This window comes from Spermophilus citellus, assembly GCF_964194105.1.
Source record: "Spermophilus citellus genome assembly, chromosome: 19".
NCBI classification, from domain to species: Eukaryota; Metazoa; Chordata; class Mammalia; order Rodentia; family Sciuridae; genus Spermophilus; species Spermophilus citellus.
Window position 1 is genome coordinate 15,013,420 of NC_138201.1, and position 27,575 is coordinate 15,040,994.

At 36.2% G+C, this 27,575-nt stretch overlaps 1 protein-coding gene across 14 annotated transcripts in view; it reads left to right on the forward strand.

Annotated features, from left to right (window-relative positions):
- SETD5 (SET domain containing 5) overlaps positions 1-27,575 on the forward strand; it is a 76,720-nt gene that overhangs the window by 21,256 nt on the left and 27,889 nt on the right. For 2 of the 14 annotated variants that reach the window (XM_081276000.1, XM_081275995.1), the window contains exons 2-17: positions 7,150-7,209; positions 10,587-10,773; positions 11,611-11,835; positions 15,323-15,515; positions 15,798-15,903; positions 16,230-16,438; positions 16,777-16,835; positions 17,342-17,520; positions 18,474-18,512; positions 21,851-22,093; positions 22,567-22,715; positions 23,102-23,219; positions 23,922-24,031; positions 24,922-25,171; positions 25,602-25,685; positions 26,454-26,711. In XM_081276000.1, coding sequence (XP_081132126.1) covers positions 15,424-15,515; positions 15,798-15,903; positions 16,230-16,438; positions 16,777-16,835; positions 17,342-17,520; positions 18,474-18,512; positions 21,851-22,093; positions 22,567-22,715; positions 23,102-23,219; positions 23,922-24,031; positions 24,922-25,171; positions 25,602-25,685; positions 26,454-26,711 — 1,896 coding nt within the window. In that variant the 5' untranslated portion in view covers positions 7,150-7,209; positions 10,587-10,773; positions 11,611-11,835; positions 15,323-15,423. Of the gene's footprint in view, positions 1-5,694; positions 5,807-7,149; positions 7,210-10,586; positions 10,774-11,362; positions 11,461-11,610; positions 11,836-15,322; positions 15,516-15,797; positions 15,904-15,997; positions 16,135-16,229; positions 16,439-16,542; positions 16,584-16,776; positions 16,836-17,341; positions 17,521-18,473; positions 18,513-21,850; positions 22,094-22,566; positions 22,716-23,101; positions 23,220-23,921; positions 24,032-24,921; positions 25,172-25,601; positions 25,686-26,453; positions 26,712-27,575 lie in introns of those variants that run through there. The other 12 variants (XM_081276003.1, XM_081276007.1, XM_081275998.1 and 9 more) reach the window with 12 other exon arrangements.

Genomic DNA, 27,575 nt, shown 5'->3' on the forward strand with positions numbered 1-27,575 from the left:
TGTTGTTTTTTAAAAAATTATTTATTTATTATTTATATGTGACAGTGGAATACATTACAATTCTTTTTTTTACTTTTTTAGTTGTAAATGGATACAATATCTTTATTTATTAATTTTTTTATGTGGTGCTAAGAATCAAACCCAGTGCCTCACACTTGGGAGGCAAGTGCTCAACCACTGAGCTACAACCCCAGCCCCGAATGCATTACAATTCTTATTGCACATATATAGGACAATTTTTCATATCTCTGGTTGTATACACAATGTATTCACACCAATTTGCGTCTTCATACCAGCACTTTGGATGATAATGTCCATCACATTCCACCATCATTAATAACCCCGTGTCCCCTCCCTTCTGCTCCAACCCCTCTGCCCTACCTAGAGTTTGTCTATTCCTCCCATGCTCCCGCTCTCTATCCCACTATGAATCAGTCTCTTTATATCAAAGAAAACATTCAGCATTTGGTTTTTTGGGATTGGCTAATTTCACTTAGCATTATCTTCTCTAACTCCATTTACCTGCAAATGCCTAGAATATTGGTGTTTTCACGTTTGTTTTATATATATATATGTATATATATATATATATATGTGTGTGTGTGTGTGTGTGTGTGTATATATATGTGTATATATATATATATATATGATGGACCTTTATTTTATTCATTTATTTATATGCAGTGCTGAGAATCAAACCCAGTGCCTCACACATGCTAGGCAAGCACTCTACCACTGAGTCACAACCTCCAGCCCAACAAGTTAATTATAAGTAATTTAATATTGATGCAGCCATGCAGGCGGGGGTTATTGAGCATATCAGAATTAAGCGTTATGTTTCTTTTTTTTTATATGTGGTGTTGAGGTTCGAACCCAGTGCCTCACACATGCTAGGCAAGCACTCTGCCACTGAGCCACAACCCCAGCCCAGCATTACGCTTCTTTACTGCTATTTTCTTTGCCACTTGATCTGCCAAGAATCACAGAACATGTGTGGTCAGATTCTTCTGTATTTCGAAGAATTTTTTTGCCCCTTTGCCTTCATTGTTTATACAAATTTCCAGGAGACCAGTTAGCAGTGAGCTTTGTCGAAACAGCATAAGAGATTTAGAAAAGAATTTGTTTTTGACTCTTACACTGGTAAACCGTGGAGTGGGTTAGGGTTTCTGGGTGGAAGGAATCTACTCAGTTATAGAAACACATTTTATGGTTTTTATTTTTTTCCCCTTCATGGTTATAAAAATGCAATACTTGGCACATAGGCGAACCTAAAGACTTTTCAAATTGCCTACCCTCTCCTACTTTGGATAGAAGAAACATCTTAAAATAGCAATTAACATAGTTTTTACATGCATAGTAGTTATTTCATGTTTGTTGAATGAATGAAGGAAGGAAGGATTTTTTTTTTTAAGAAAAATCATTCTTTTATTTTTTTCAACATGGCAAATCTGTTCTCTATAAACCCTATATGAAAGGCTGAAGTGGACAATCCACACAGCACACAAGGAAAACACACAGAGCTAATGCATTTTCAACTGGGAACCAGTGGTTTCCAGTTCTGAGTTAAGTGTACAGTCACCTGAAGGGCTCTTTAATTTCAAAAAGAAAAATAATTGCATTAAAACAATGTAAAGGAAAGATGAATTTTAAAAGGCAAATCTACATAATGTAAACTCAAGGTGCCAGGCACAGTGGCGCAGCCTATAATCCCAGTAACTAGGGAGACTGAGACAGAAAGATCGCAAGTTCAAGGCCAGCCTCAGCAATTTAGCAAGACCCTATTTCAGAATAAAAAATAAAGAGAGCTAGGAATGTAGCTCAGTGGCAAAGTATCCCTGGGTTCAATCCACAGTACCACAAACAAAAAAACAGCAACAACAATTCAAAGTTACCTAAGGAGAGCCAGGAATTTTAAGTTTATCTAACAGCACCAAGAAATAAAAACAATGGGCTGGGGATGTGGCTCAAGCGGTAGCGCACTCGCCTGGCATGCGTGCGGCCCGGGTTCGATCCTCAGCACCACATACAAACAAAGATGTTGTGTCTGCCGATGACTAAAAAAAATAAATATTAAAAAAAAAAGAAATAAAAACAATTAGTTTTAATTCAGACATTATCAAAAGTAAGTAGTAATTGCTTTAGTAAAATTTAGACATTAAAATCGCCTTAACTTTCTTACACGTTAAATCTTTTTTTTTACACGTGCTAATAAGCAAATGCCCTCCTACTGACCTGCACCCCCAACCCCCACAAGTTAATCTTTTTCTATTCTCTTCATCCATAAAATAATGAATTATATTCTAAACTCTCAAACTCTGGAAGCCTTTGCCTAAACTTGTGAAAGTATAATGGATATTAATGCCCTATGAATGTACATAATCACCTTTATAAGTAAAAGTGATCTTCATTTCAGGGTTTGAAAACGAAAAAGGTTTAAATTCACAGAGGCAACCAAGTGTAGAGAGGTATGAGGGTTCTCTTCCTACCTAGTGGGGTACATTCCTGGTAAGAAGTCTCCAAAGGGGCTGGAGTTGTGGCTCAGTGGTAGAGCACTTGCCTAGCTTGTGTGAGGCCCTGGGTTCAATCATCAGCACTACATAAAAATAAATGAATAAAATAAAGCTATTGCGTCCATCTCCAAAGCATACTCTGAGCCTAAGAACACAGGATGTGTATTCTTAGCTTGTTAACAATTTTAAAAAACTAAATTCTTCAAGGGAATCAACTGTATTTGATAATTAGAAGATTTCTTCCTGACTCTTGTTAAGCATACAAAGAGTCTAAGCATTATTGATTAGTTTAGCAGTAAATATTTAAAATCATAGTATTTAGTTCTATTACTTGTACATAGTCTTAACACTATCAGCATTCCCCCTGTCTCTTCCAAGTACTACTGTGTATGACTTGGTCTCCATAATATTCATTACAAATGAAATTTTTCATTGAGGAAGAAATTCTTACTATGGAATAAAGTGAGTTTTTATTTTAATTGACTTTTAATTATATTCTATGCTAGTAAACTCCAGAGTTTTTATAGACCTTGGTTTATTATGCAAGCCCAGTAGCCCCTAGAGTATAATTCAAGCAAAGAAACCAAAGGATAAACTGTTTGTATAGGAGAGAAGAGGTGGGAGGCAACAAAAAATGTATTTTAGCTTTACCTTACTAAGTCATGATGCTTCTTTGGACTCTTAATGTTTACCCCAATCATTGTTTTTTCTTCTTTTTCTCTTCAGCCCTGAACTCCTAGATCTTTTACCTGCATTCACTTGCTTCAGATTGTAAGCCTATCAGTTGCATGAACTTTTTTACTGCATCTCTTAATGCTTAATACCTTTCTCTCTCTCTCTTTCTTTTATGTCGTTTTGTTTTGTTTTTGTTCTCATATTTCCCACATTGTCTGCTCTAGCAAAATTAAATTCATGCTATTGGAGAAGAATAGAGAAGAGTGAAAATCATTTTTAGCTATATTCAGGTTATGAGCAGCTCCTCTTCACACACTTAAAAGAGACAAAGCCATTTAAATTTTATTTGCTACAAATGCTAGTCCATGTGCACATATGAGGCAGCCGGACTGTTATGCTTTTGTTGTACAGATGAGAAAACTGAGATGATAGACATTACATAAATTGTGTTAGCCACTTGGAATAACACTTCTTCCAGGCTAAAAAGCTATATATTATGATACAACTGTGGAATTTTTCCTAGCTCCAAGTTCAGATTGAGATGGAAAATAAACATATAGACTATATAATATGTGCATTTACCACATATATTTATGTTTACTTCTCAAACAAGATATCATGTAGGTAAAAATGCAATTAAATATTTATTGCATTTTGAGCTGTGATTTTAAAATTGATGGTAAAAAGTCATCATTCAGAAAAATTCCTAATATTCTTTCCCCATTCTCCTTTTTACTGTTTTACAAAATTATCCAAAAGAGGAACTGAAGTATTTAAGAAAATACTTAGCAGCATAGAAGTTATTTAAGAAAATATTCAGCTTTACATGTATAGCAGAATTTTGAATAATCAGGTTCAAAAATTTTTTTTTAATATTTATTTTTTAGTTGTAGTTGGACATAATCCCTTTATTTTATTTATTCATTTTTATGTGGTGCTGAGGATCATACCCAGGGCCTTGCACATGCTAGGTGGGTGCTCTACCACTGAGCAACAATGTCAGCCTAGGTTCCAAAATTTAATCTTAAAATTAATGACTGCCTTTTGACCCCAGTTGAATTTTTGTATGATTTTTGTTTCTTCGTGAGGAAATTTTATTTATTTATTAGCCTATTCAAGATCTACTTCAGAGCTCTTATATGTATCTATTAATTTTGCTATTTAATAGTCCCAGATATAGGGATAGTCCATTGGACTGAATACATTTATTTCAGGACATGTCTTAGACGCTTGTGTTATTGTTAAATCTCAATTTAAGGGCTGTTGGTTTCAGAAGTGAATTTTGGTTGGTTGTAGCTTCAGGTTACAACGAAAGTGAGATTTGCTACATGTAGGGTCTTTAAGAAGTAAGAAAAAATGCCTTGTAACAATATAATGTGAAAAACCTTATATCAAAACTAGAAAACAGGCCTAGAAATGAGAATTCAAGGGAGGATTTTTGCTTACTCATTTATTTATTTTTTGCAGTTCAGGGCCTTGCATATATTAGGCAAGTGTTTCTACTGGAGATTTTTTAATTGGGGATATTTTTTTAACTAAATTGTGGTTAACAAAATGAAAAAAAAATATTGACCTTCGTGTAAGATCAGAAGTGATATTGTAATATTGTTGCTCCTCAGTCATTGTGAATAGCATTGTGAGATGATGTTGCTTAATCAGCTTTTTGTGTCAACCTAAGCAAGAATACATTTTCTTCTTTTTCCTCTAATAAGATGCCAGTATTTAACATTGAATTCCATATAATTTCAAATTTATGAAATGTACCTCTCTGATATCAGAATTAGTGTGTATATTTGTCTTTATTTTGAAATCTCATAATTGAATGCTAGGTTTCAGTGGCACACTTTAGAGAAGCTACTACCTCCCAAAAGATTTTTCTTATGAGAGTGAGGACTGTTAAGTGTAAATTTTGTATGTAATAACCTTACTGTTAATGTTTGACAAATTACAGTATATAAAAGTAAAAATGCTCAGTGTTTTAAGTGCAAAGTAGATACATATTACAAAGCCAAAGGAATTAAAAAGAAAAGGACATTTTGAGAAATTACTTGTTCTTATAGATATGAAAATATATTCACTTATGTTTCATCGGAGACTGCAATTGAGGAAGAGATTTGGCGTTCTCATGGTTTATGGAGAGAGCTGATCAGAAATTGCTCCTTGGCTGAGTTGCTGTCTGCATAGGCTGTTAACAATTGTTTCTCTGGCAGCAGATCTTGTTCATCAGGATTGCATCATTTCTGGGATAATGGCCAAGGTCCACAGCCTCAGTACAAAGACTGTCTGAAGCATATGAGGCCTGTTCTTTTTCTGAAGCGGCACTCCTCTTCCTGCCAGTCCTCTTCACAGGATTACTGAAGCAGACTTGTTCTGAATTTCTTTCATTGGACTGGCTGTTTATTGGACTCTTGTCTCCCAGCTGCTTCCGGCTCACCTGTCTGATGCAATTTTTCTTCTGAAATCTCTGTTGGAATTGTTGTTAAAACACTTTTGTTTGTCTTCTGTGAAGGTGACCAGACAGATTGTATTGGTCTTGGGCTTTCGGCAAATCTTATAGAAAAGAGACTACCGTGATAATAAGGAAATTACTGGTCATTTCTGAACCCAATTAAAAAAACAGGGTAATTATCAACCACTTCTGGCATGTTCTATTTAACATTCTCTTTCCTAGAAGCTGCATGTAGATGGTAACTACTTAAAACAGTAGTCATTACTAGGACAGGCTAGTTCTGTTTATGAATCCAAGAACTTATTAGTGTTTATGCACTAATTATTAATTAACAGATAAGAAATTGAAATTCTGATGCATTAATTTTTCTGCTACTATACAATCATTTCTCTTTCCCCTCTTGTCCTTTCTCTTGTTTACTATTGCTAAAGGAGTCTACTTCTTCCTAAGTATGCTCTTAAAAGAATGATTTATTTTAAAAAATCAAATCCATAAAATGTCAACATAAATAAAGTGAATTGCTCTATTGCTTGGTAACTGGAGTACGGTGAAAGCTTTTTTCATGTTTATGATAATTAGTATTTCAGGTTTTAATAACTCATTCTGGCTAATGTTAAACTTTATATTTTGGCGAAAACACTGAAATTTTAAGGAATACTGATCTTCGACGACGCCAGCCCTCCATCCCCAAAATCTGGCTCATCTATTTTCCTTCCCTTTGGGAATATTAATTAAAGCTCCATTTTTCAGCATGTTTCCATTATGGCATTCTTTACACATACAACTGACTCCCTTTTGTCATTCTGTTCTGTAGGATAGATGGAATGGAATGAGAGGAAAGTAAAGGATAATATGAACTTAAAACTTAATAGGTGGCCGGGCACAGTGGCACACACTTGTAATCCCAGGAGGCTGAGGCAGGATGATCATGAGTTCAAAACCAGCCTCAGCAACAGCAAGGTGCTAAGCAACTGAGTGAGATCCTGTCTCTAAATAAATTACAAAATAGGGCTGGGGCTGGGGCTCAGTGGTCAAGTACCCTGAGTTCAATCCCCAGTACTTCCCTCCGCACCCCACCCCTGCCCCCCAAAAAACTTAATAGGTGTTTGTAGTCTCTCATCTGGCTGGAGAGTAAATTTGGCAGTTTTTTTTTTAAAGCTTCTTTAGTGGAATGGGTCAGCAGAGGAGAGAGACAATCCCTTGGGAAATGGGAGAATTCTAATTTGAAGGAAACAGAAGGATTAGCCAATGACATAATAAGTGTTTATCACTGCTTAAATACAGTTAATTTCCTTCACCGCCCTTTATTTAGTGTCTGGTTTTACAGGAAAATGGGTTATGCAGGTTAAAGGACAAAAAAAAATGTATTATTGGATAAAATGGATGGTAAACAAAACCAGAGGAAATGTTACACAGAAATGAAACAAAATTATCATTAATATGTCTGTAGAATTCCATTCTCTGTTCATTCATGTTATTTCTTCCTATGCTAATTTGTGTCTCAACTTTTTCTAGGTCTTCAGAGCTACTGGCAGATAATTTTGGGGGACTTCATATTCAGAGGTCTATATAAAGGTGACTGACCCAAATTATTAATTTGTTTTATTTCTTGCATGTAATGAATGCCGACATCATGATACAATAATGGTGTTTTTAATTTGCTCATGAAATATCTCTTGAACCTTCTTTATATGTCACTTGGGTTTTGGCAATTGGAAATACAGTCTGATGAAATAGACAAAAATTCTTATCCACACAGTTTATGTTCTGGTAGTAAGAGACAGAGTAACAAGTAAAACGTATCTTGAAATTGTTCCACCTAGAGACAGTTAATTTTTAACCGCTCTCTCCAGTACACATCTCTAAATTATATGTTTATAGATTAATAATTGCTCTGACTGCTGAGCTTGATAAACTAAGCAGGAGTCTGTTGTGTTGGTATAAAAACTAGAGTATTATTGCATCTAGATGATCTTTTAGAGGGCCTTCAGTGAGCTTTTTATCATTGTTATTATTATTTTTAGTTGTAGATGGGCACAGTGCCTTTATTTATTTATTTATTTGTATGTGGTGCTGAGGATCGAACCCAGTGTCTCACACATGCTAGGCAAGCACTCTACCACTGAGTATTTTAATACCTGCATTTTACCTAATTATATAGAGAAGGAACTATTTTCAGTAGTTTTTTTGGTTTGGTTTGGTTTAGTTTGGTTTCTTTCTTTCTTCCTTTTTTTTTTTTTTTTTTTTTTTTTTTGTACTAGAGATTGAACTCAGGGGCACTCTACCACTAAGCCCAACCCTGCTTTGTATTTTATTTAGAGACAAGGTCTCACTGAGTTGCTTAAGTGCTTTGATTTTTGCTCAAGCTGGCTTTGAACTCATGATCCTCCTGCCTCAGCCTCTAGAGCTGCTGGGATTACAGGCATGGGCCCCCATGCCCAGCTATTTTCAGTGTTACATAAGAGAAATTTGAAGTAGTTATCAGAATTCGAATTAAGCCTTGTTATTATGAAAGCATTATTTGGAATGAGTTGGCCAAGCTAGTGGAGGAAGGATCATATAAAACTAGACAAAAGGAAAATGAAAGAAATTCACTTAATGTTTTTTTTAATATTTTTTAGTTGTAGTTGGACATAATATCTTTATTTTTATGTGGTGCTGAGGATCGAACCCAGGGCCTTGCATGTGATAGGCGAGTATTCTACCGATGAGCCACAATCCCAGCCCCACTTAATGTTTTTTAAAGTTACTTATCACCTATCAGAAGTCACTGTGTTGGGGCTGGGGTTATGACTCAGTGGTAGATCACTTGCATAGCTCGTGCTAATAAATAAATAAAACAGGGTCTGGGGATGTGGCTCAAGCGGTAGCGCGCTCGCCTGGCATGCGTGCGGCCCGGGTTCGATCCTCAGCCAACAAAGATTTTGTGTCCGCCAAGAACTAAAAAATAAATATTAAAAATTTTCTCTCTCTCTCTCTCTGCTCTCTCACTCTCTCTTAAAAAATATTTTTAAAAAATAATAAAACAAAGGTATTGTGTCCAACTACAACTATATATATGTGTGTGTGCGTGTGTATTATTTTTTTAAATCACTGTGTTAGGATTTCTTTAGGGAATGTAGAAATCATTATTTATTCCTGGAGGAAATATTAGGTGAATTAACTCTTTCTTTTAGTATGTCTCTTTAAAATTAATGTCAGAAAAAAAACCTCTGTCTAGGTTTATAAATTGTTCCCCCCCCCTCGTGTTGAGTAACCCCTCCCTTTTTTTAATGTCCTTTTCAGAAAATATAACACGATTCATATTCCTTTTAGTGGTCAAGGGGGATGGTGCGATCATTATTAGACTCTATTTCTGGTTATGTGGTAAGGCAACTTTGGGCCTTGCTTTTTTTTTTTTTTTTTTTTTTAGAATTGTAACCAAACTGTGCCCTTTTGGGCTTATTTGGTAAGTGGTCTCTGTTTTGACATTGCAGATTTCATTTCAGTTTCCCAGTGGCTTAAAGGATATGCAGCCATAATCTGTTTAGATATATTGCTAGGGAAAGGAAACATTTATGTGTAAGCCTGGCCCAAAGGCAAAAAGTAAATAAGTAACTTTTCTATTGTGAACCATAAGGAAACAGTAGATAGAAAAACTTGACCTCCTTTGCATTTCAATTCCCAATCTAGCATTGTTATCTCCAGTTGGGTAATAACATGTATATTGCAACACCAGGGGAGTCATGGATTCATTGGTGAGAGCCAGCTTTTTGATATCCTGTGGGCCAGGGAAAACTTCTTGGTTTGTAGCTAACTATTCTAGCATTCTAAACTAATGGCTCAAAAGTAATGTTATCTTCATGTGTTCTGAAAAATCTTTGCCTCATTCATAGTCAGATTTTGTATTCAGGTCAATCAAAATAAGTTTAGACATCTCAAATCAACTTACCATTGAAAATCTGAATTAACCCCCTGAATTCATTCAGAGTCATGTACTTTTTATTCCTGTGTTTTTGGGGGTATTAATAATTGTTTAGCTTTTCTTCTTATTTGTCATGAATCGATATGTAGTCTTTTTTATAAAAATCCTTGTTAACCTTGATCTTCTACATTCACATTGACTTTCCTCCATAAAATGCTTCTGTGGTTTTGTCCTTTTAATTGTTTTATACATTGATATAAAGCCACTAATGTAAAATAGTACAAATTTTCCCTTTTGTACCATACTTCCAAATCTCTTACTATACTTTTTTTCCCTTTTTTCTCTTCAGAAGTTTGAAAATCTTTCTCCTCCCAAATTCCACTGGTTTGTGGTCACCAAGCCTTCAGTACTTTTTTTCATACACAATTCTCTAATCTCTGTCATGAAACAATATTATTTGTAGTTATAGTTTTTTGTGCTGCCCCTTGAGAGATGGACAGAAGATATATATACACACATACACACACTCTTTTTAAAACAATTTTAAGTTCTCAGCAAAACTGAACCAAAAGTATATAGATTTCCCATTTATTCTCTGCATTCATACATGCATAGCCTTCCCCATGGTTTATGTTTTTATTTATGTCTAGCAGTGTATATTATCTTCCAAATACAGTCCTTAAGATAATTGTATCTTCCTCCCAAATTACAGTTAGAATAAAAATGGTTTGAAAGAAGGAAGAAAGTGTTCTGTGACAAAAGAATGCAGGAAGAAACAACTGTATCCAATCAAATACAAAAAAGTTGATCTTTTCTATCTGTAAAACTTTGTTTATTTGTGGCGCACAGTTTAAACGAAGACCTTGAATTTTTTATAGAGTTTATTTTATTTAAACTAGCGCATTTGTAATAACCATCCTATTAAAACTTATTTGTTAGATCCTGCACTGCTGGGGGCCTTATCAAAACAATATAAAAATGTTTAATAGCATTTAGGGTAAATTTAATGAACTACCTAGTTACAAGATATTTTTCTTTCCTGTGACAGGATTCCTCATGTCCATAACATGTTGGCTGAGGCTCTGGAGCTCACCCCCACTCTCAGAGTGGTCAGTCTCCATTAATTGGATCCCTTGATTTCCATTTTCTGCTGTGTTTGACGTCATGAGCATTGCAATCCCTCTGGGAGTCACCACACCAGATACATCATACTCAGATATGGCTGCTGGATCAGAGTAAGTGCTACTTCCTAGATAATAGGTACACTACCAGTTTGTATGGAGACAGTTTTCTTATGGTAGTTAAAAAGATCTGTGTATTATTTTCTTAACCAAAGTGTATCCCACTATAAATGACATTAGACCTTGCCCTTTTCTCCCCTAGAAGCTGGAGGAAAGAGGAATTAGAAGGGGGAGGAAAGGAGCTTTTAAGGAAGGATTTGGGGGTAAATAATTAATAGAATCAAAGTTGCAAAGTAGTGATTGCATTTTCCTTGTTTTGATGGGTGGGGAAGATTGAAATAAAGTAGGTGTCACTACCTGCTTCCATAGAGTTAATGATTAATCTGATGGAGGGAGATAGGAGGTGTTCTTTCCAACTGATTTCCTTTGAAGGCCTCTTCCTATGTACTTCTCATTGTTCTAGAGTAAAGGGGCTGAAACTATGTGGGCAGGTTGCTTAGACCTTCTGATTTGGGGGTAGAAAATATGGAGAGCAGTATCATCTGGGTGTTTTTTTTTTTTTTTTTTTTTTTTGTTTTTTTAATAATATTCATTGCCTAGAAAGAGGACCTTCAAAATCAGTGGTACCAAACTTTTTTTTCAGCTAAGAGCAGCTTTAGGAATTCAGAGTTTGTCGAAAAGCCCAATCCCTAAAATAAACTCTCAGTTCTTGAAGAATTTAAATGCCAAATGACAATGAAGGTAGGCCTTCATTATACAACTTTATATCACAGTTTTAAAAATTTTAGTCTTTTGTATCCCTTCTCTTTTAAGTTGTCCAAGATTCCCCCTGCTCACAGATTCCCCTCTTGTCCTTTTACCTCCCTTGTACCCAATCTTCCTTGCTTACAGAAAGGAAGTGGAAGCCCCCTACCTTTCAAGACGAAGTGGCACTACACCAGGATGTGAAAGTCCAGCGAAAGAGACCCAAGGGGCCTAGGGGGCAGCACACCCCCAGAAGCCAAGTCTATTCCAGGCAGTACCAGGGATTAGGGTCTGGGCTGGAAAAATCCTGGTGTTTTGAATATGTTCAGGTCCAGTTCAGACTCTTGATCCCACAGCCACTTCTTGAGTGAGGTGGGTGTTGCTCTAATTCCCCTGTTTCTCTTGCCATTTTCACAGTTCCTGGGGATTCTTCCCCTTTCAGCAAAGCAAAGCAACTGTACCAGAATTTTGGGTTGAATGGCATCCCTCATTAATAGTGATTTTCTTCCTTAAAAACTGAGAATATTATTAAAGAGCATGTATATTTCTTCAAAGCCACTTATTGTTAACTTGTCCATTTACTGAGTTCCTTAACAAGGAAGAGTTAAGGGCTGGGGATGTGGCTCAGTGGAAGAGTGTGCTTGCCTAGCATGCACAAGACCCTGGGGTTCAATCCCCAGCTCCAGGGTGGGGGGTGGGAGGGAGAGGAAGATTTAAAATAAAGCTACCCTAAGAAGTAGTATATAATAATCTGGGGTAGTCTGGAATTGAAAGCAAATTTCAAGTCTATTCCCATGTAAAAAGGATGAAGGAGGGTGGGGGACGGGAAAGAGTGGGTTGTGTTCCTTCTAGAGCTTTTTTAAATTTTTGTTTTCTTTTGGTTTTGGTGGTTGTTGTTGTGTTGTTGTTGTTGTTTGCATGCCAAAGAGATTAGTTATTCCATTATCTGAGACTTTCAATTTTATAATTATTTCCCCAAATAAGGCCCTGTCTGCATTAGTAGATAGCTCAGTTGTATAGTGTTTGTAGTTTTTCATGAAGTCATCTACTAACCTGCTACAGTATAACAGACTGTATAAGTAGACAGCATTGACATTTGTGAGAAATTTCAACAAAAAGGCTAAATCAGTAAGTTTAGAGTTAGTAGATAAGGAAAAGATGCAAAGCAGTTATTCTTACAACTGATATTTTCCCCAGAGTAAAAAGATAACTGCCTACAAATGTTGCTGGGAAATCCAGGAGTGATTGCAGAAAAGAAAAATCTTCTGGTCTATATATTTGAATGCAGTGTCATGCACTAAGATTTCCTGAACATTTTCATCCATAATCTTCAGACAGGTTTCTGATACTATGGTCAGAATTGATGTCATACCTATCCCTTTTATAGGTTTACAAAGGAAGAGGACATCAATAATTATCTTTTTAATTATTCTGCTCAGTTTTAATAACACTTGTTAGTGTTTCAACATGTCTATCCCACTGTTCTATACACTCTCTAGGATTAAATCTGGTATTAAGTGCAACATAATACCAGAGTCAAAGACTAGACCTCACCTCATAAGTTTTAAATTTAATGGCAGCAATATACAATACGTTGGGGCGGGAGTTGTTGTTTTGTATTGCTTTGTTTTTGAATATGTATAGGAGAACTTATAGATGTAACAAAGATACAAAGGTTTTTTTTTTTTTTTAATTTCCAGTTCTTCCCAAACAGAATTTCAGTCATTTTCTAAGAGGTGGCCTAATAGTGATAGGTTGCATATTATACTTTGAGTACTATTAATGGAGTATATCTGTTGTTAGCTTGGTTTCTATGTATGTGCCCTACTGTTAAAACAAATCACTTACTGAAAAAGAAAGGCTGCAGTTATGTTTGCATGAATTGGTTGGCCAATAAAAGAGATGCAATCCTAATAATCCAAACTTTTAATATATATTTTAAAATATAGTTAAGAACTGATGTATATGTTAGGGAATGTTCTAGATAGTCCTACAGTTACCCATTAACATCTCACTCTGTATTTAAACATTAACCAGTATGGAAAATGCAGTTTCTTCATCAGATGAAATGAGTTTAATTTTTAGATTTGATATGCATGGCAATACATTAAATGCTATGCTTGACTAGAAAGTGTTGTGTGGTAGGATGGCCTATTAACCTCCACAATATACATTTTATTTTTATTCCCTAGACTTGCACGTGAAGTGCATATGTTCATATTTACCCAGTTTGGAGATGGGTAAGATATAACCAACATAGCTCCATCTCCATGGCCATCTTTTATTTCATGCAACTTTCGTTTTTCCTGTCCCCCCCCAAAAAAAATCCATTTCTAATGAACAGCTGTCATTTTTCACCCATGTGTTTAATAGTACAAACTCTCCTATATGAAATATGTACAACTCTATGAAATATTTGTTTGTCAAGTAATGTACCTAGTAAATTTACTATGTATAAATTCATTACTCTCTTTTAACTGTCCATCATAGAACTAAATTCTACCTTCATTTTATTAATGCTTGTCTGCCTTTGGTTTCATTTAGGAAACCCCACCTGTTTCCTAATACTCAGAGCTGATTGCCTCTCAGTAAGCCATGTTCAGATCATCTTTTTCTCAAGAATACTGACCTGCATTCTTGATGTACCACACCCTGCCCCCAGTTCCCATCTTGCAGACACTGTTAAATAATAAAATGCATGCAGTTCACTAACAGAGAATACTTTCCTATGTCTAAAGTTCTTCTTCATCTAGAAATTACCTTTGCTGTTATTAATAAGATCCCTTCTCACAGTTTTGGAGCATAAAACTGGGTGAGTTGGATGCATATCTCAGAATTTTCTTTTATCCCTCACTTCTCAACTGATGTGCCAAGTTGGACTGCATACTTCTTTTTTCCTGCCAAATATTATATATTGTATATCCTGAGGCAGGAAAAATGTCTATTATTTGAAGCAAATGTTACACATTATTTGATTCCCTAAAAGTCCAATTGATCTCTGAGGTTGAGTTATTCTAGTCCTTGGAGTGTCTGTCTTGTGAATCTCTGTCCTAATTAATATAAATTATAGATTTTCCATTTTCATCTCTGCTGAGTAATACAACTATGTTCCATAATTATTCCAATTTCCCCCAAATCTTACCAGGTAACAAGTTAAAACTGAGGTGGGTTTCCCCCCCCCACCACAAATATTTTATCCTTGGCTACCTGTGCCTTTTTATTATCAAGTAAAGGCTTACACTAAATTTCTAAATTTGAATACATTCAAAATTCAATAATAATAACATTGTGCTTGAATCGTTTATTTTTCACTCAATCAGAAAGATCCTAAACCAGGTTTCTCACTAAACCTGGTTAATAAAGGTCTCAAATAATTTTCTTTAAAGGTAAGATGTTATCCTTGTTTCCAAAAAGACATAATAGAGAGGGTGTAGGTTTTGGAGTCAGGCACTGTTTTCAGTCCTAGCTCTGTCAACATATGACCTTGGGGAAGCCATGTATTCTAACCTTCTCAACTTCCTCTTCTACAAAAATGGGGTGCTGTTCACCAAATTTAGTGGTTGCAGAATTTAAAAGGAATCAACAAGTATAAATCAAATGTTAGGCAAATTACAAAATAGTTTATACAACTGTTATTATTTGTCACCGGTCTAATGTAACTTATGAGTTTAGATTTAATTATTTTGAAGTCCTAGGGTATTGCCATGCAGCTGTTAAATAATTGTGTTCTTTATATGCTTGCATGTCATTGGTGAATGAGAAATTATTACTCTAATATGTGAAAGGTGTTTGGGGGTTCTTCAAGATGAGAGGTGTGATAAATATAAGATGCCATTGTTTTTACCTGTACTTTCTTCAGGGTATCCTGTCTTGGTAGTGAATGGAAGAGGGCCTGGTCCCTGGGGCAGTGCAGAAGGCACTTTCATCATCTCACTCACTGCAAATGTCATGTGAGGTTTCATGGAAGTATTAAGAGATCCAATTAAGAAGAATAGTTCTGAGTCTAAACCAGCCCAGAGTGGCTTCTCTAGGGGAAACTCCCCGCTCAGCTGGTACGTTTGTGTTTGTCATTAGGGACACCTTGTATCCCAGGTGCCTACCTTGAGACATCTGCCTATACTGGCTTCATGTTACACACAAATTCACATTCAGTAACACTCCTACTGTTATTTATAGGCTTAGTTATGTTAATCAAATTGTTTCACTGAGTTCTCTCTCTTATTCTAGTGGCTGGTGGTTGTGGAAAGAGGAGGGGTTAGAATGGGAAGTTAACTATTAGTTTAAGGGAAGATTAGGTGTTATGCTATCATGCATTGCTTTTCGCCTTTGTGCAGCCCTGAATCTGTGGAGGCTAGTCCAGCAGTTAATGAGAAGAGCGTGTATTCCACTCATAATTATGGGACCACTCAGAGGCATGGGTGTCGAGGACTGCCTTATGCTGTGAGTATGCATTTGTTTCTCTCCAGAGCAGTGATCTTCCTGGAGTGTAATCCATTCTTACACATTGTGACTTTCTTGAAATGTTTATATGCAGCATGACGAAGTTGCCCCTTTTGCACTTCCCTGCCTCCAGCGGACGTCTAGCCCTGCATCATTGTTCTTGTTTTTATGTCCCAGTTGACCTTGGCATTTTGTTTTATCACTTTCCTGGTTGAAGCCAAAAAACGAAGGGTACTACTTTCTTCTTTCTTTCCATATGTACCATACTTTAGGGGAGAGAGGGGCCAGTGTTTGGACACTGTTGATTTAAAAAATCTTATTTTCAGGATCATAATTACGGAGCCCCTCCTCCTCCGACACCTCCTGCTTCTCCCCCTGTCCAGACGATCATCCCTCGTTCTGACCTGAATGGCCTGCCGTCGCCCGTAGAGGAACGCTGTGGAGACAGCCCGAACTCTGAAGGAGAGACTGTTCCTACCTGGTGTCCTTGTGGTCTTTCTCAGGATGGCTTCCTTCTCAACTGTGACAAGTGCAGGTAAGATCCTGTTCCATCTAAATTCAAGCCTGGGTTGCTGGGATTAGGGTTTCTTATTAGTAGGGAAAAGCTCAAAGTATTCTTTCTTGTGTTTGTTAATGTAGATGATTCCTTAGTGCTCCTTGGCTCGAATTCTCTGCACTAGGTGAGAATTGCTGACAACAAGGAATGAGAGATTGATGTTAAAGCTATTGAATTTGATATGAAATTTAATGTCCTGGAAACATTTGGTAGGTGGGAGGGAGGGGGTAGTCTGTGCAGAGACTCTTCTCCCATGTGTGCTATGATGTGCTGCATGCTGTTGGAAGGACTACTTTAAGTTTATTTTCCCTCTTTAGGGGAATGAGCAGGGGGAAGGTTATTAGACTTCATCGGCGGAAGCAGGACAACATATCAGGTGAGCAGAAGATGGGTTGTGCCCATGTTTGATATGTAAATATTCTGTGATTTCAATGTTCTCTCAGTAATTTGTGTGGTGCTCAGCTCTTTTTGTGGAAAGAGGCACAAGTACTTTCAAAACTACTATATAATGCTATCATGGAAACAACATTAAGTCCTATAGAGATCAGAGTTATTTCTTGTGAACATCCCCCACCCCCCAAAAAAGTCTTTTTCTTTCCTTTTTTTTTTTATTGTCCCATCTTAAATTATTACCGATTGAGGCAATGGAGCTTGGAGACTATATTCAATCTCCCTTTTTATTCAAAGGGAGAAATAGGTTTAATATAGAACAGAGTGTATATGCTTAAAGCCAGTGACATAGAGAGGATCTTATTTTCATAAGGAAAAGATCTTATTTTCATGTTCCTTTACAAATGATAGAGTACATACCTAAGAAATAAACTATTGTTAGTACAACTCTAAGGCTTGTGGTATCTGAAATGTGAAATCATCTTTTTTCAGGTGGGGATAGCAGTGCAACAGAAAGCTGGGATGAGGAGCTTTCTCCTTCCACTGTGTTGTATACAGCAACACAGCACACACCTACAAGCATCACCTTAACTGTTAGAAGAACCAAACCCAAGAAGCGGAAAAAGAGTCCAGAAAAGGGTCGTGCAGCACCAAAGACGAAGAAAATCAAGGTATGGGTGGTGAAAATATTCTAAATAGAAATATTTCCAAGGTAGCTCAAATTTTGGAGCAAAAAATGCACCAAAATACTCTTAAGTAATTTGATCTAAGTGTTACAGGGCCTCTTTTGCTCTGCTTACAAAAAATCAGATAATCTATGTTATGTACATATAGACCAACCTCTCTTCTACCACATCATACCATCACCACTGGCTCAAAGTGTGTTCTACACCAACACCCATCCCAGGTATGAAATTCCAGCCTTACCTGGCACAAGCCCATACGTATTGCAGCCTTGAAGCTAGGCTTCCACTATCCTTATAATATCCCTGACTTCCAGCCCCAAAGGAGTCTGAAATTCTTGTCCTGTTTACATGCCCACCTCATGTCATTGGGTTGATGGGTTTTCCTCATTTAAAAAAAAAATCACAAAACTAAATTCAGGAAACATCTCTTGAATGATCTAGTCTTCCTTAGTGTTGTGGTCACTTTCCTGTATTCTCAAGTAAAAAGCTTCCAGGAGAAATCTGTTCTGTTTTGCTTGCTTTCTTCCCCATCACAGCAACTTTGTTGCTCACAGGTTACTTGCCCACCCCTTGTTAAGGGGATTGGTCTTTGTTTCCTTCTTAATTTCAAAACTGGTAAATCTGCAATTTAAGGTTTTTTATTGACTTTTTCTCTTAGTGTCAGGGGTGCATATAGGATTTAAATGGTGCATGTTCTTCCCTGTTAGTTTCCTAGCTCCACAATAGAAATTATCAGAATTAGTTTCAGAGTTCATTGGCTGTGAGCTATACCCCTATTCTTGAAAGTACTTTTGGGAATTCCGTGGTATTTGTTAGGTAGAGAAAAGGGGGCAGAGTAGAACACTAGTTCGTGCTTTAGTTTTAGTCTCAAATAGGTTTAACTGTCATTCTTGGTACCAAGTTTTGTTTTGTTCTACTTGTTTTCCTCTTTGGGATAGGCATTTCGAGAGGGATCCCGGAAGTCCTTGCGGATGAAGGTAAGGGGTAATCTTCCCTGATGCTGTGTTTTACTTCACTGTGATCTTGCATTTTGGTCAGCTTCTTTTCCTGACATCGATGGTCTGGGAATCTTGGAGTCTGCTTTTCATTAGTTTGTAATTGTTGCCATTCAGTTTTCATAGAGCTTTTCTCCAAAGTAGATTTTCTTGGCCATTTTCTGAAATATTTTCTCTTTCTGTAATTAGCCTTCATTTATTAGTTTTTCATTAGCTGCTTTGCTGGGGGGTAAGTGACATTTTGCCAAACAAAATGAGGCTGGTGTATTTTGTCACTGTGCTTGGACTGAATTTCAGGAGTGAGATTTTTGTGGTAATGATAGAGGATTTCTTGTGCTCCCACCCTGGCACCAAGTAGGCTTAATCACCAGTTCGATGAATAACTTGTCATTAGCAGCAAAGTTATATTGTTGATAGTTGATCCTGTTGGAATGACTTACTGTTGAACTGCTTCTTCTTGGCTTATCTGTTTGGAAAGGACTCATGTGATGCTAGTGTTGCTTTTCTTTATTTATCAAGTAAAAGAACTTATATAGTGATTTTATAAAAAGGTTGGAGGACAGAAATTATGTACAGTGTTTCAGAGGACTTTTAGGTACTGGTTGACAAAAAGTTTGCTATCTAGATACTGTCTAGTATCTTCTTTTATCTATCCGATATGGCTTCAAAGAATTTGTTAGAATCAAGTTCTAGTTTAATCTATTAGTATTCATATCCCTAGCTGTATATATTATATAAAAGCAGGATTTTTCCGATTGGCAGTTATATAGCATAAATATTAAAGTCCGAAGATAAGCTTCATTAGAATTACTTTAATTCATGTGTAAATTACTTTAATTCATGTGTAAATTAAACAATATGATTGATGTTATATCAAAAGTTACAGATAGGGCTGAGGTTGTGGCTCAGTGGTTGCGCACTTGTCTGGCATGTGTGAGGCCCTGGCTTCGAACCTCAGCACCACATAAACGTATAATAAAGATATAGTATCCACCTAATACTAAAAAATAAATATTTTTTTAAAATAAAATAAAGGTATTGTGTCCATCTACAGTTAAAAAATATTTTTAAAAAAGTTATAGGTGACATTTATCTAAAGTTCTAAGGCCTCAGCTTGTAGAGATGGGAGAGGACTTAGCCATAGACTGTCAGAGACCTGAAATGTGGTTTGAGATACAACTTAAAATCATTATTTGCTTGCTTAGACTTACTTCCTATAAGGAGCAAAATTTGTTTTAACTCATTTTTCATTTACTAAGAGGGGATCTTAAATAGATACTTGGGGCAAACATATCCCTAGTCCCTGCTGCAGAGCTCTTTTCTCTTGTCAGCCAGGTAATGTAATTCACCTTCAGAGACTTAAAACCTTTTGAAAACTGTTGCCTGGCTCACTCAGAAAAGTAGATATAAGTCCCAAATTTTGTTTACAAAAAAACAGTTTCAGGAGGTTGACAGCTCCAAAGACAAGTTAAAATTTAAATAGAAAAACAGTTCCAGTGTTTTGATTGTTATCTTATAATTCTGAGTTACAAATTTTGTGCTCAGATTTAATTGACTTCATCAAAGATCCAGGTAGAAAGATGCTGTAGGAGGGGGAAATTTTTATCATTTGGGTTTTTAATCTGAAAGTCAAGAGCTTTCATAGTGGAGACTTGCCATTAAATTAGTGTCTGTTTGATGCTGTTGACTTTTCAGATTAAGTAATTCTGTGTTGTAGAAGGGACTATTTTTCACATTGTATGACATTTAGCAGCACCCCAGCATCTACCTAGTAGGTGCAGTAAAACAAACAGACATGCACACAAAGAATCGTAATAACCAAAAATGTGTTTAGTGTTGCTGAATGTCTCCAGAGAGCAAATTGCCCCAGTTAAGAACTACTGAGAGAGTCGGCTTAATGAACAACAGCTAATACTGTAGCAGAGGCTTTCAAAATACAGTAAGTTACCAAGTTGTAAGTTTAGTGATTGATACTGAATGCTTAATCTGGAAATACTTTCTGGGCATCCTTAATCCCCAATCTTATGCAGCCTTAAGTCAAGTTTCCCACCATTCTTGCTCAGCTGCTACTAATAATGTCAAGTAGGTGATACTTCTGTTCACAGTGTGTTGGCTTTAGGTGTTTCTTTTTTAGTTGTTTATTGTTTGGTCTTTTGGACCCTAGTGAAAATATAGAAAACCATGGTGTTTTTGTTGATTTATTTTTACATTTTCCTGTTTCTTGTGGAAAGTCCATCAACAGCAGTGTTACAAAAGTGGCCAAGGGAAGCAATTGTTATAGTAGACATCAGTGTGTTCTGTACCATGCATGGAAAGTATATTTAATTTTGTTATGCCTGTTTTGGGAAGTTTAGTGTGGACATAGGTTTTCATGTAGCTTCAGTCACTACAGTATCTTTTCCTTCTAATCACCAGTAGCATGGCATCATCACTATCAGTGTGTTTGTTTTCTGTCAGCACCTCAAATCTTAAACACCATGGACAAGAACATGTTTCATACTTAAGCTGTGTCTCTATAGTTCAGGTTTATATACACAGTTCAAGATCTGTTGCTGAAAAGTAATAATCTTTTCTTAGTACTGTCACCATAGAAAGCAATGATTTTCCTAGAGGACTATGGGAAAGTACCTTCCTCTCAAGACATTTTTTTTTATAGTCCCCCTGCCTATTTCCCTCCTCTCACTTCTCCTTTTCAGACTATTTAGAATGTGACTATATAAATTGTTTAGAGTATTAGAAAGATATATTACAAAATAACTTTTTCTGTGGGTGGTAGCATGGTGATTGATTGATTGATTGGGATCACAAGTATATTTAGTATGAACAGTTCTTAATTGTATAATGAAAACATTAAATGACATACAGACAAAGTCATTCTTCTGGAGATAATAGAACAAATCAGTTTGGGCTATCACACTAGCACAGATAAATGTTCAATAAGATTCAAAATTTAAGCATTTTGATAGTTTGCAGTGTCTGTACTGTTCCTTTTTATAAAGATTTTCTTATGAACTTTATGTAATTCTTTTCATAAGATAAATGCAATTTTTGAGACTTAAAAATGGTCATAAAATAAGTGATGGCCTGCAACTGTGATTTAGACTAATTTTTTTAAGTGGGGAAACTTCACAACTCATTGTGAATAAGACTTTGATAAAAGCCAGATCCTCTGACTCCCAGTCCATTTTTATTTTATGCCACACCACCTGCCAAATGAATTTTTTTTTTTTTTTTTGAAACTCAGCCTGTCCACCCCCACCCACCCTGGTACATTTTTATGCATGGACTATACTAACCTACCTGACCTTTGTTCTCTGCAGAATTCTCCCTCTGAAGCACAGAATTTAGATGAGAATACAACTGAGGGCTGGGAAAATCGGATAAGACTATGGACTGATCAGTATGAAGAAGCTTTCACTAATCAGTACAGTGCCGATGTACAGAACGCCCTTGAACAACATCTACATTCTAGCAAGGAATTTGTGGGCAAACCTGCTATTTTAGACACTATTAATAAGACCGAATTGGCCTGTAATAATACAGTTATTGGTTCCCAAATGCAGGTAAGGAATAAAGGGTTAATTAAAGAAGTAGAGATTTTTTTTAGAAATCTCAGGAAAAGGCATGGATTGCAAATATTCTTTGTTCTAAATGTAAAAAGTTATAGAATAACAAATTAGCCAACTGTATTTTTTAACAAAAAAAAAACCAGGTTGTATTTACTGGAAACTATCTATAGATACATATTTTTAAATTATCTTTATTAATCAAAAATAAATCAAGATAGGAAATTTTACACAGCCCTAGGAATTGTGTAAGATTTATAGAAAGCTAACCCTCATTCTTATTTTAGAGAAAGAATCACTAAAATCTTAATCGTGGGTATTTCTTTAATCTTTTCTTCCCTTTTCTGGGTAGCAGGTTCACTAGGTGGGGCATTTTTCCTAGAAAATTTGAGCTTATATCAAATTCAAAAATTTGTCTACTAAGCTGCTGTTGCTATTTTGTTTAATGTTAATACTCTGGTTTTATTTAGTTACAGCTGGGAAGAGTCACTCGGGTTCAAAAGCACCGTAAAATCCTGAGGGCTGCAAGAGATTTGGCTTTGGATACTCTTATAATAGAGTACCGCGGGAAAGTCATGTTACGGCAACAATTTGAGGTCAATGGGCATTTCTTCAAAAAGTAAGAACATGGTTTGTTGAGCATTGAGGGCTAACATGGTTCTGGCTGACCAGTATTGATATAAAACTCTTCCTGGTTGATAGGTTGCTTTTGGGAAAAAGATAACAATTCAAATAAGTTTGTGCCTGTTTGCTATTTGTAGTGAAGTGCAAATAAATCTGCAAATTGTTTAATGTATAAAGTGGTGATGACTCCTTTCCAAGTCCAGCATTCCTTGCTTTGTGCTTGTACTTTAATCAAAAGCAGGCAAGCATGTGATGTTTTCCAAGTTTAGGCATTGCAAAGGACTGCTGCGTCTTCTGTCAGCATATGCTTCATATTTAGAGTCATGGGGTGGCCTTTTTATTTTGTGTTGAGAATTACAGGAATTTTAATTATATCCCTAGACCATATCCCTTTGTGCTCTTCTACTCAAAATTCAATGGTGTAGAGATGTGTGTGGATGCCCGTACTTTCGGTAATGATGCTCGCTTCATCAGAAGATCATGTACACCAAATGCAGAGGTAAGATATCTGTAACAACTTCCATTTGAATGGAACCACCAAAGGACAAGTTTACTGAAGAAGCATTCTGAAAATCACCCAGATAAAGGTCTGTAGCTAATAGTTGTAATCTTTAATTGTAAAAGATGAAAATCAAAAGTAATACTGCTTTTACATTGGTGGGATTGGGGCAAGAAATGGATTTTCTTAAAGCAGGAGAATGAGAAAAAGTAAGTTAGGGTTTCCTAAGAAGAAAAAGGTAGACTGGATAGATAAGAAATTAGTTCGATTATGTTGAAGTGGTCACGTGGGGGAAGATATCATTAGGATCAGCTAAGCTATTTGGTTTCACTTTTATAGATTTGAGAAAACAGTGTTGTAAGATTCTGGATATTTCTTGAATTCATTACTCAGTGCAACCAGATCAAATGCATCAAGAAAATCCACAGAGCTTAATTTATAGGATGAGGAATTTTAATTGTCTGGTGGAACCAGAAACAACTTTAAAATAAGAACACCCCCCCCCCCAATTTCTAAATCTCAAGGTTTCTCTGATTATTTCAAGAAATATCAGGACCTTACTGTATAATAATTACATATGAAATAATGAAGTTTACAGACTATTATAACTCTTAAGTAAAATTATTTGGTAAAAGCATTTTTCCTCTTTTATGAGAAAGTAATAGTCTATGATAAATCCAACCTTGAGCTATGTTCATACAGGTGCGACACATGATTGCAGATGGGATGATTCATCTATGTATTTATGCTGTTTCTGCCATCACCAAGGATGCTGAAGTCACCATTGCATTTGATTATGAGTATAGTAACTGGTAAGACCCCAAAAATTTTTCCTAACATGGATCACCTTGTGTTAGATATTAAGCAGTTTGACTCTATTTATGAAGTCTGCTTTCATTCCTTGCCATTTTTTGGTTTAATCTTTTCACAAATGATATATTTTCTACCTGTGAAGGAGAAGACCAACTGAAGATTCCTTTTAGAGATTTTGATATTTTCTTTGTAACCATTTACAAGTCACCTAACAAAGGTGGTAACTTATGGCTCTTTAGCAAGAATAGCGAAAAAGGTGTATGAGACACTCCTGGAAGCTATATGGCATGTGTTAGTGTGAGCAGAGCACTTGTGTCAGGAGCCACACAAAATAAGACAAAGATTCACCTCATTTACTCAAACTATGTAATCTAGCTGTATATGACAATATATTTAAAAAAAAAAAAACAGATAGCAAGTCATAGGTGAATATGTAATGGGTTTTATAAAGTAGATGCTTTTTCTCTTTTGGTTGTTTTGGACAAAATCCAAATTATATGGTAAACTCATGCCGCCCAGGAATAAGAAAAAGCAAAATTAATAATAAGTAGTCATTCAAGTAAAAGTGAAGACATAATAATGATGAGCATAACAGAAGTTTGGCCATTTCAGACTCTTACTGATTGACTATTGAATAGCATAAAAGCAATTGAGAATTAAATTTAGCGGATACTTTCTTTTCTTTCTACAGGCCATACATAGGCACAGAGTGGGAAATATATAGAGAAACAGAATATTGAAGTATTCTTAGAGACACTCTAATTTTTTTAACTTATTTAAAGATAATTCCAGAGGAAATTATCCTGCTGGTGTTTCAAAAGAATGAGTGGTGATAAACCTGATTTTCAAGGATACTGAGACAAGTACATTTTTTGTTTCTTTGGAGCAGTAATTATAAAGTGGACTGTGCATGTCACAAGGGGAACCGGAATTGCCCTATACAGAAAAGGAATCCAAATGCTGCAGAACTGCCACTCCCACCTCCTCCAACCCTCCCTACCATCGGGGCAGAGACCAGACGTAGAAAAGCACGACGGAAAGAGCTAGAGATGGAGCAGCAGAATGAGGCTTCAGAGGAGAATAATGACCAGCAACCACAAGAAGTTCCAGAAAAAGTAACTTTATCCAGTGATCATGAGGTAATCTCCTCTGGTCAAATTATGTGGTATCATTTCTTTCCAAGAAGTTGATCCCAGGTTTCCTTCATTTTTAAGGAAGCAGTAGTATACACTTAATAGCTATTTATATCAGCATACATCTGCATTCATTCATTTTCTTGTGAATATCGTTTCAATAGCTCAGTGTTAAGAGCCCTTACCTAGTAATTACAAGGCCCTGGGTTTGATCCCCAACACCAAAAAAAAAAAAAAAGAAAAAAAACCTTTTAGCTACTGTCCAGGTTCCATTTGGAGAATGAGGATTATCATGTGTTTGCCATGTGGCCTCACATGAGTAACAAATGAAAGCTCTAGAAATTATTTCTGGGCAATTTTAAGCTACCAGAATAAAATTGATTAATTTCCCCCACCCCAGTTTAAGAATATAATTTAATATTGCTTCTATTTAAAGGAAGTAGACAATCCAGAAGAAAAACCAGAAGAAGAGAAAGAAGAGGTTATAGATGACCAGGAGAACACAGCTCAGAGCAGGAGGGTGAGTGCTGTCTAACATCCCTTTGCTTCTATTTTCTTTCTCTACACATAGGTGAACACACGCATGCATGGAGTAGTTGTCTGTTGACCATCTAATCCTTGCCTTAAGAGGTTTCTTTATAATAATCTTTTTAGCCCAAAACTCAGTGGTTAAAAACAAGATGTGTTGACACTGTTTTCCTCTGACTTAGGAATTTTCTTGTTTTTTATGGAGTTTTTTTGGGGTTCTGGGTTTTTTTTTAAGTTGTAGGTAGACACAATACCTTTGTTTTTATTTATTTTTATGTGGTGCTGAGGATCGAACCTAGGACCTCACACACAGTAGGCAAGCACTCTACTGCAGAAAATTTGGTTTTGATGGCTATTTTCTTACATGTTAAAAATTTTCAGGCTGAGGTTGTGGCTCAGTGATAGAGCGCTCACCTACCACATGCAAAGCCCTGGGTTCGATCCTCAGCACCACATAAAATTAAATAAATAAAACAAAGGTATGTTTCAAACTACAACTAAAAAAGAAATATAATTTTTTTTTTTCCAAAAAGCCCAGTTGGCCTTTTTAAAGAAAGTATAGTTTGGTTTGCTTTCTTTTATACCTGTTACCAGCATTTAAAATAAAAAGTTTGTTTTTAGTTATTATGTTCTCAAAGATATGTGCTATCTTATTGGTAGTTAAGTAAGTTTCTATAAATTTACATTAATAACACTTCTGAATTGACATTCTCCTATTCTTACTGGGGCTTCCTTCTATACCAATGCTATTTCTTTCTAGACGCGAGAGGATAGGAAGGTTGAAGCCATTATGCATGCTTTCGAAAACTTAGAAAAGAGAAAGAAACGGCGAGATCAGCCCTTGGAACAGAGCAGCCCTGACATAGAGATTACTGCCACCACCTCAGAGACTCCTGTTGGAGAAGAGACAAAAACAGAAGCTTCTGAATCTGAAGTTAGCAACCTTACTTCAAATGTTTCCATCCCAAGCATCCCACAGAGTATTGGAGTGAACACCCGGAGGTCTTCCCAAGCAGGGGTAAGAGATGAAAAGACCAGTGCTTAGGCACCTTTGCTCTTGCCATTACCTTTTTTTTTTTTTTTTTTTTTTTTTTTTTTTTTTTTTTTTTTTTCAGTTTTCAATGGACACAACATCTTTATTTTATTTTATGTGGTGCTGAGGATGGAACCCAGCGCCCCGTGCACATGCCAGGCGAGCACTTGAGCCACATCCCCAGCCCACTTTTTTTTTTTTTTTTTTAATATTTATTTTTTAGGTGTAGATGGACACAACACAATGCTTTTTTATGTTTATGTGGTGGAGGATCGAACCCAGGTCCCGCCCATGCTAGGCGAGCACTCTACCGCTGAGCCACAATCCCAGCCCCTGCCAATTACCTTTTAACCTATCTTTTGGATGGTTAAAATCCGTGTTTTGGGGTTTGTCCCGTATCGTAGTAAATAACGGCACTTAACATTTTCATCAGTTGATTTATGGGGTTCAGGGAAACAGGTAAATTCAGAATTTGAATGACTAAATACCTTCATGCTTCAGTGGAACTTAGTACTTTTTTTGCTAGATAAACCGTTGGTGGTAAATTTATAAAAATCATTTGGTTTATAAGCCAGAGGTGGAACTTAGTGTTAGAACGAGTGCTTAGCATGTATGAGGCCCCAGTTTTAATCCCCACCACCAAAAAATAAAATTATTTTGAGTTCTCTCATGTACCTTTCATAGGATTCTCAAGATAAACCCTTCTTTTCCTTCCTTCCCCCAGCCATGAATCTAAACCTTAAGCTGATACCTCGTTGTCTAGGAAAGAAGTACAAGGAGGAATTCTCTTTCTGCTAAGAACCCTAAAATTAGGTGTTTCCCTTTAGTTGACTTATGACCTATTTTATA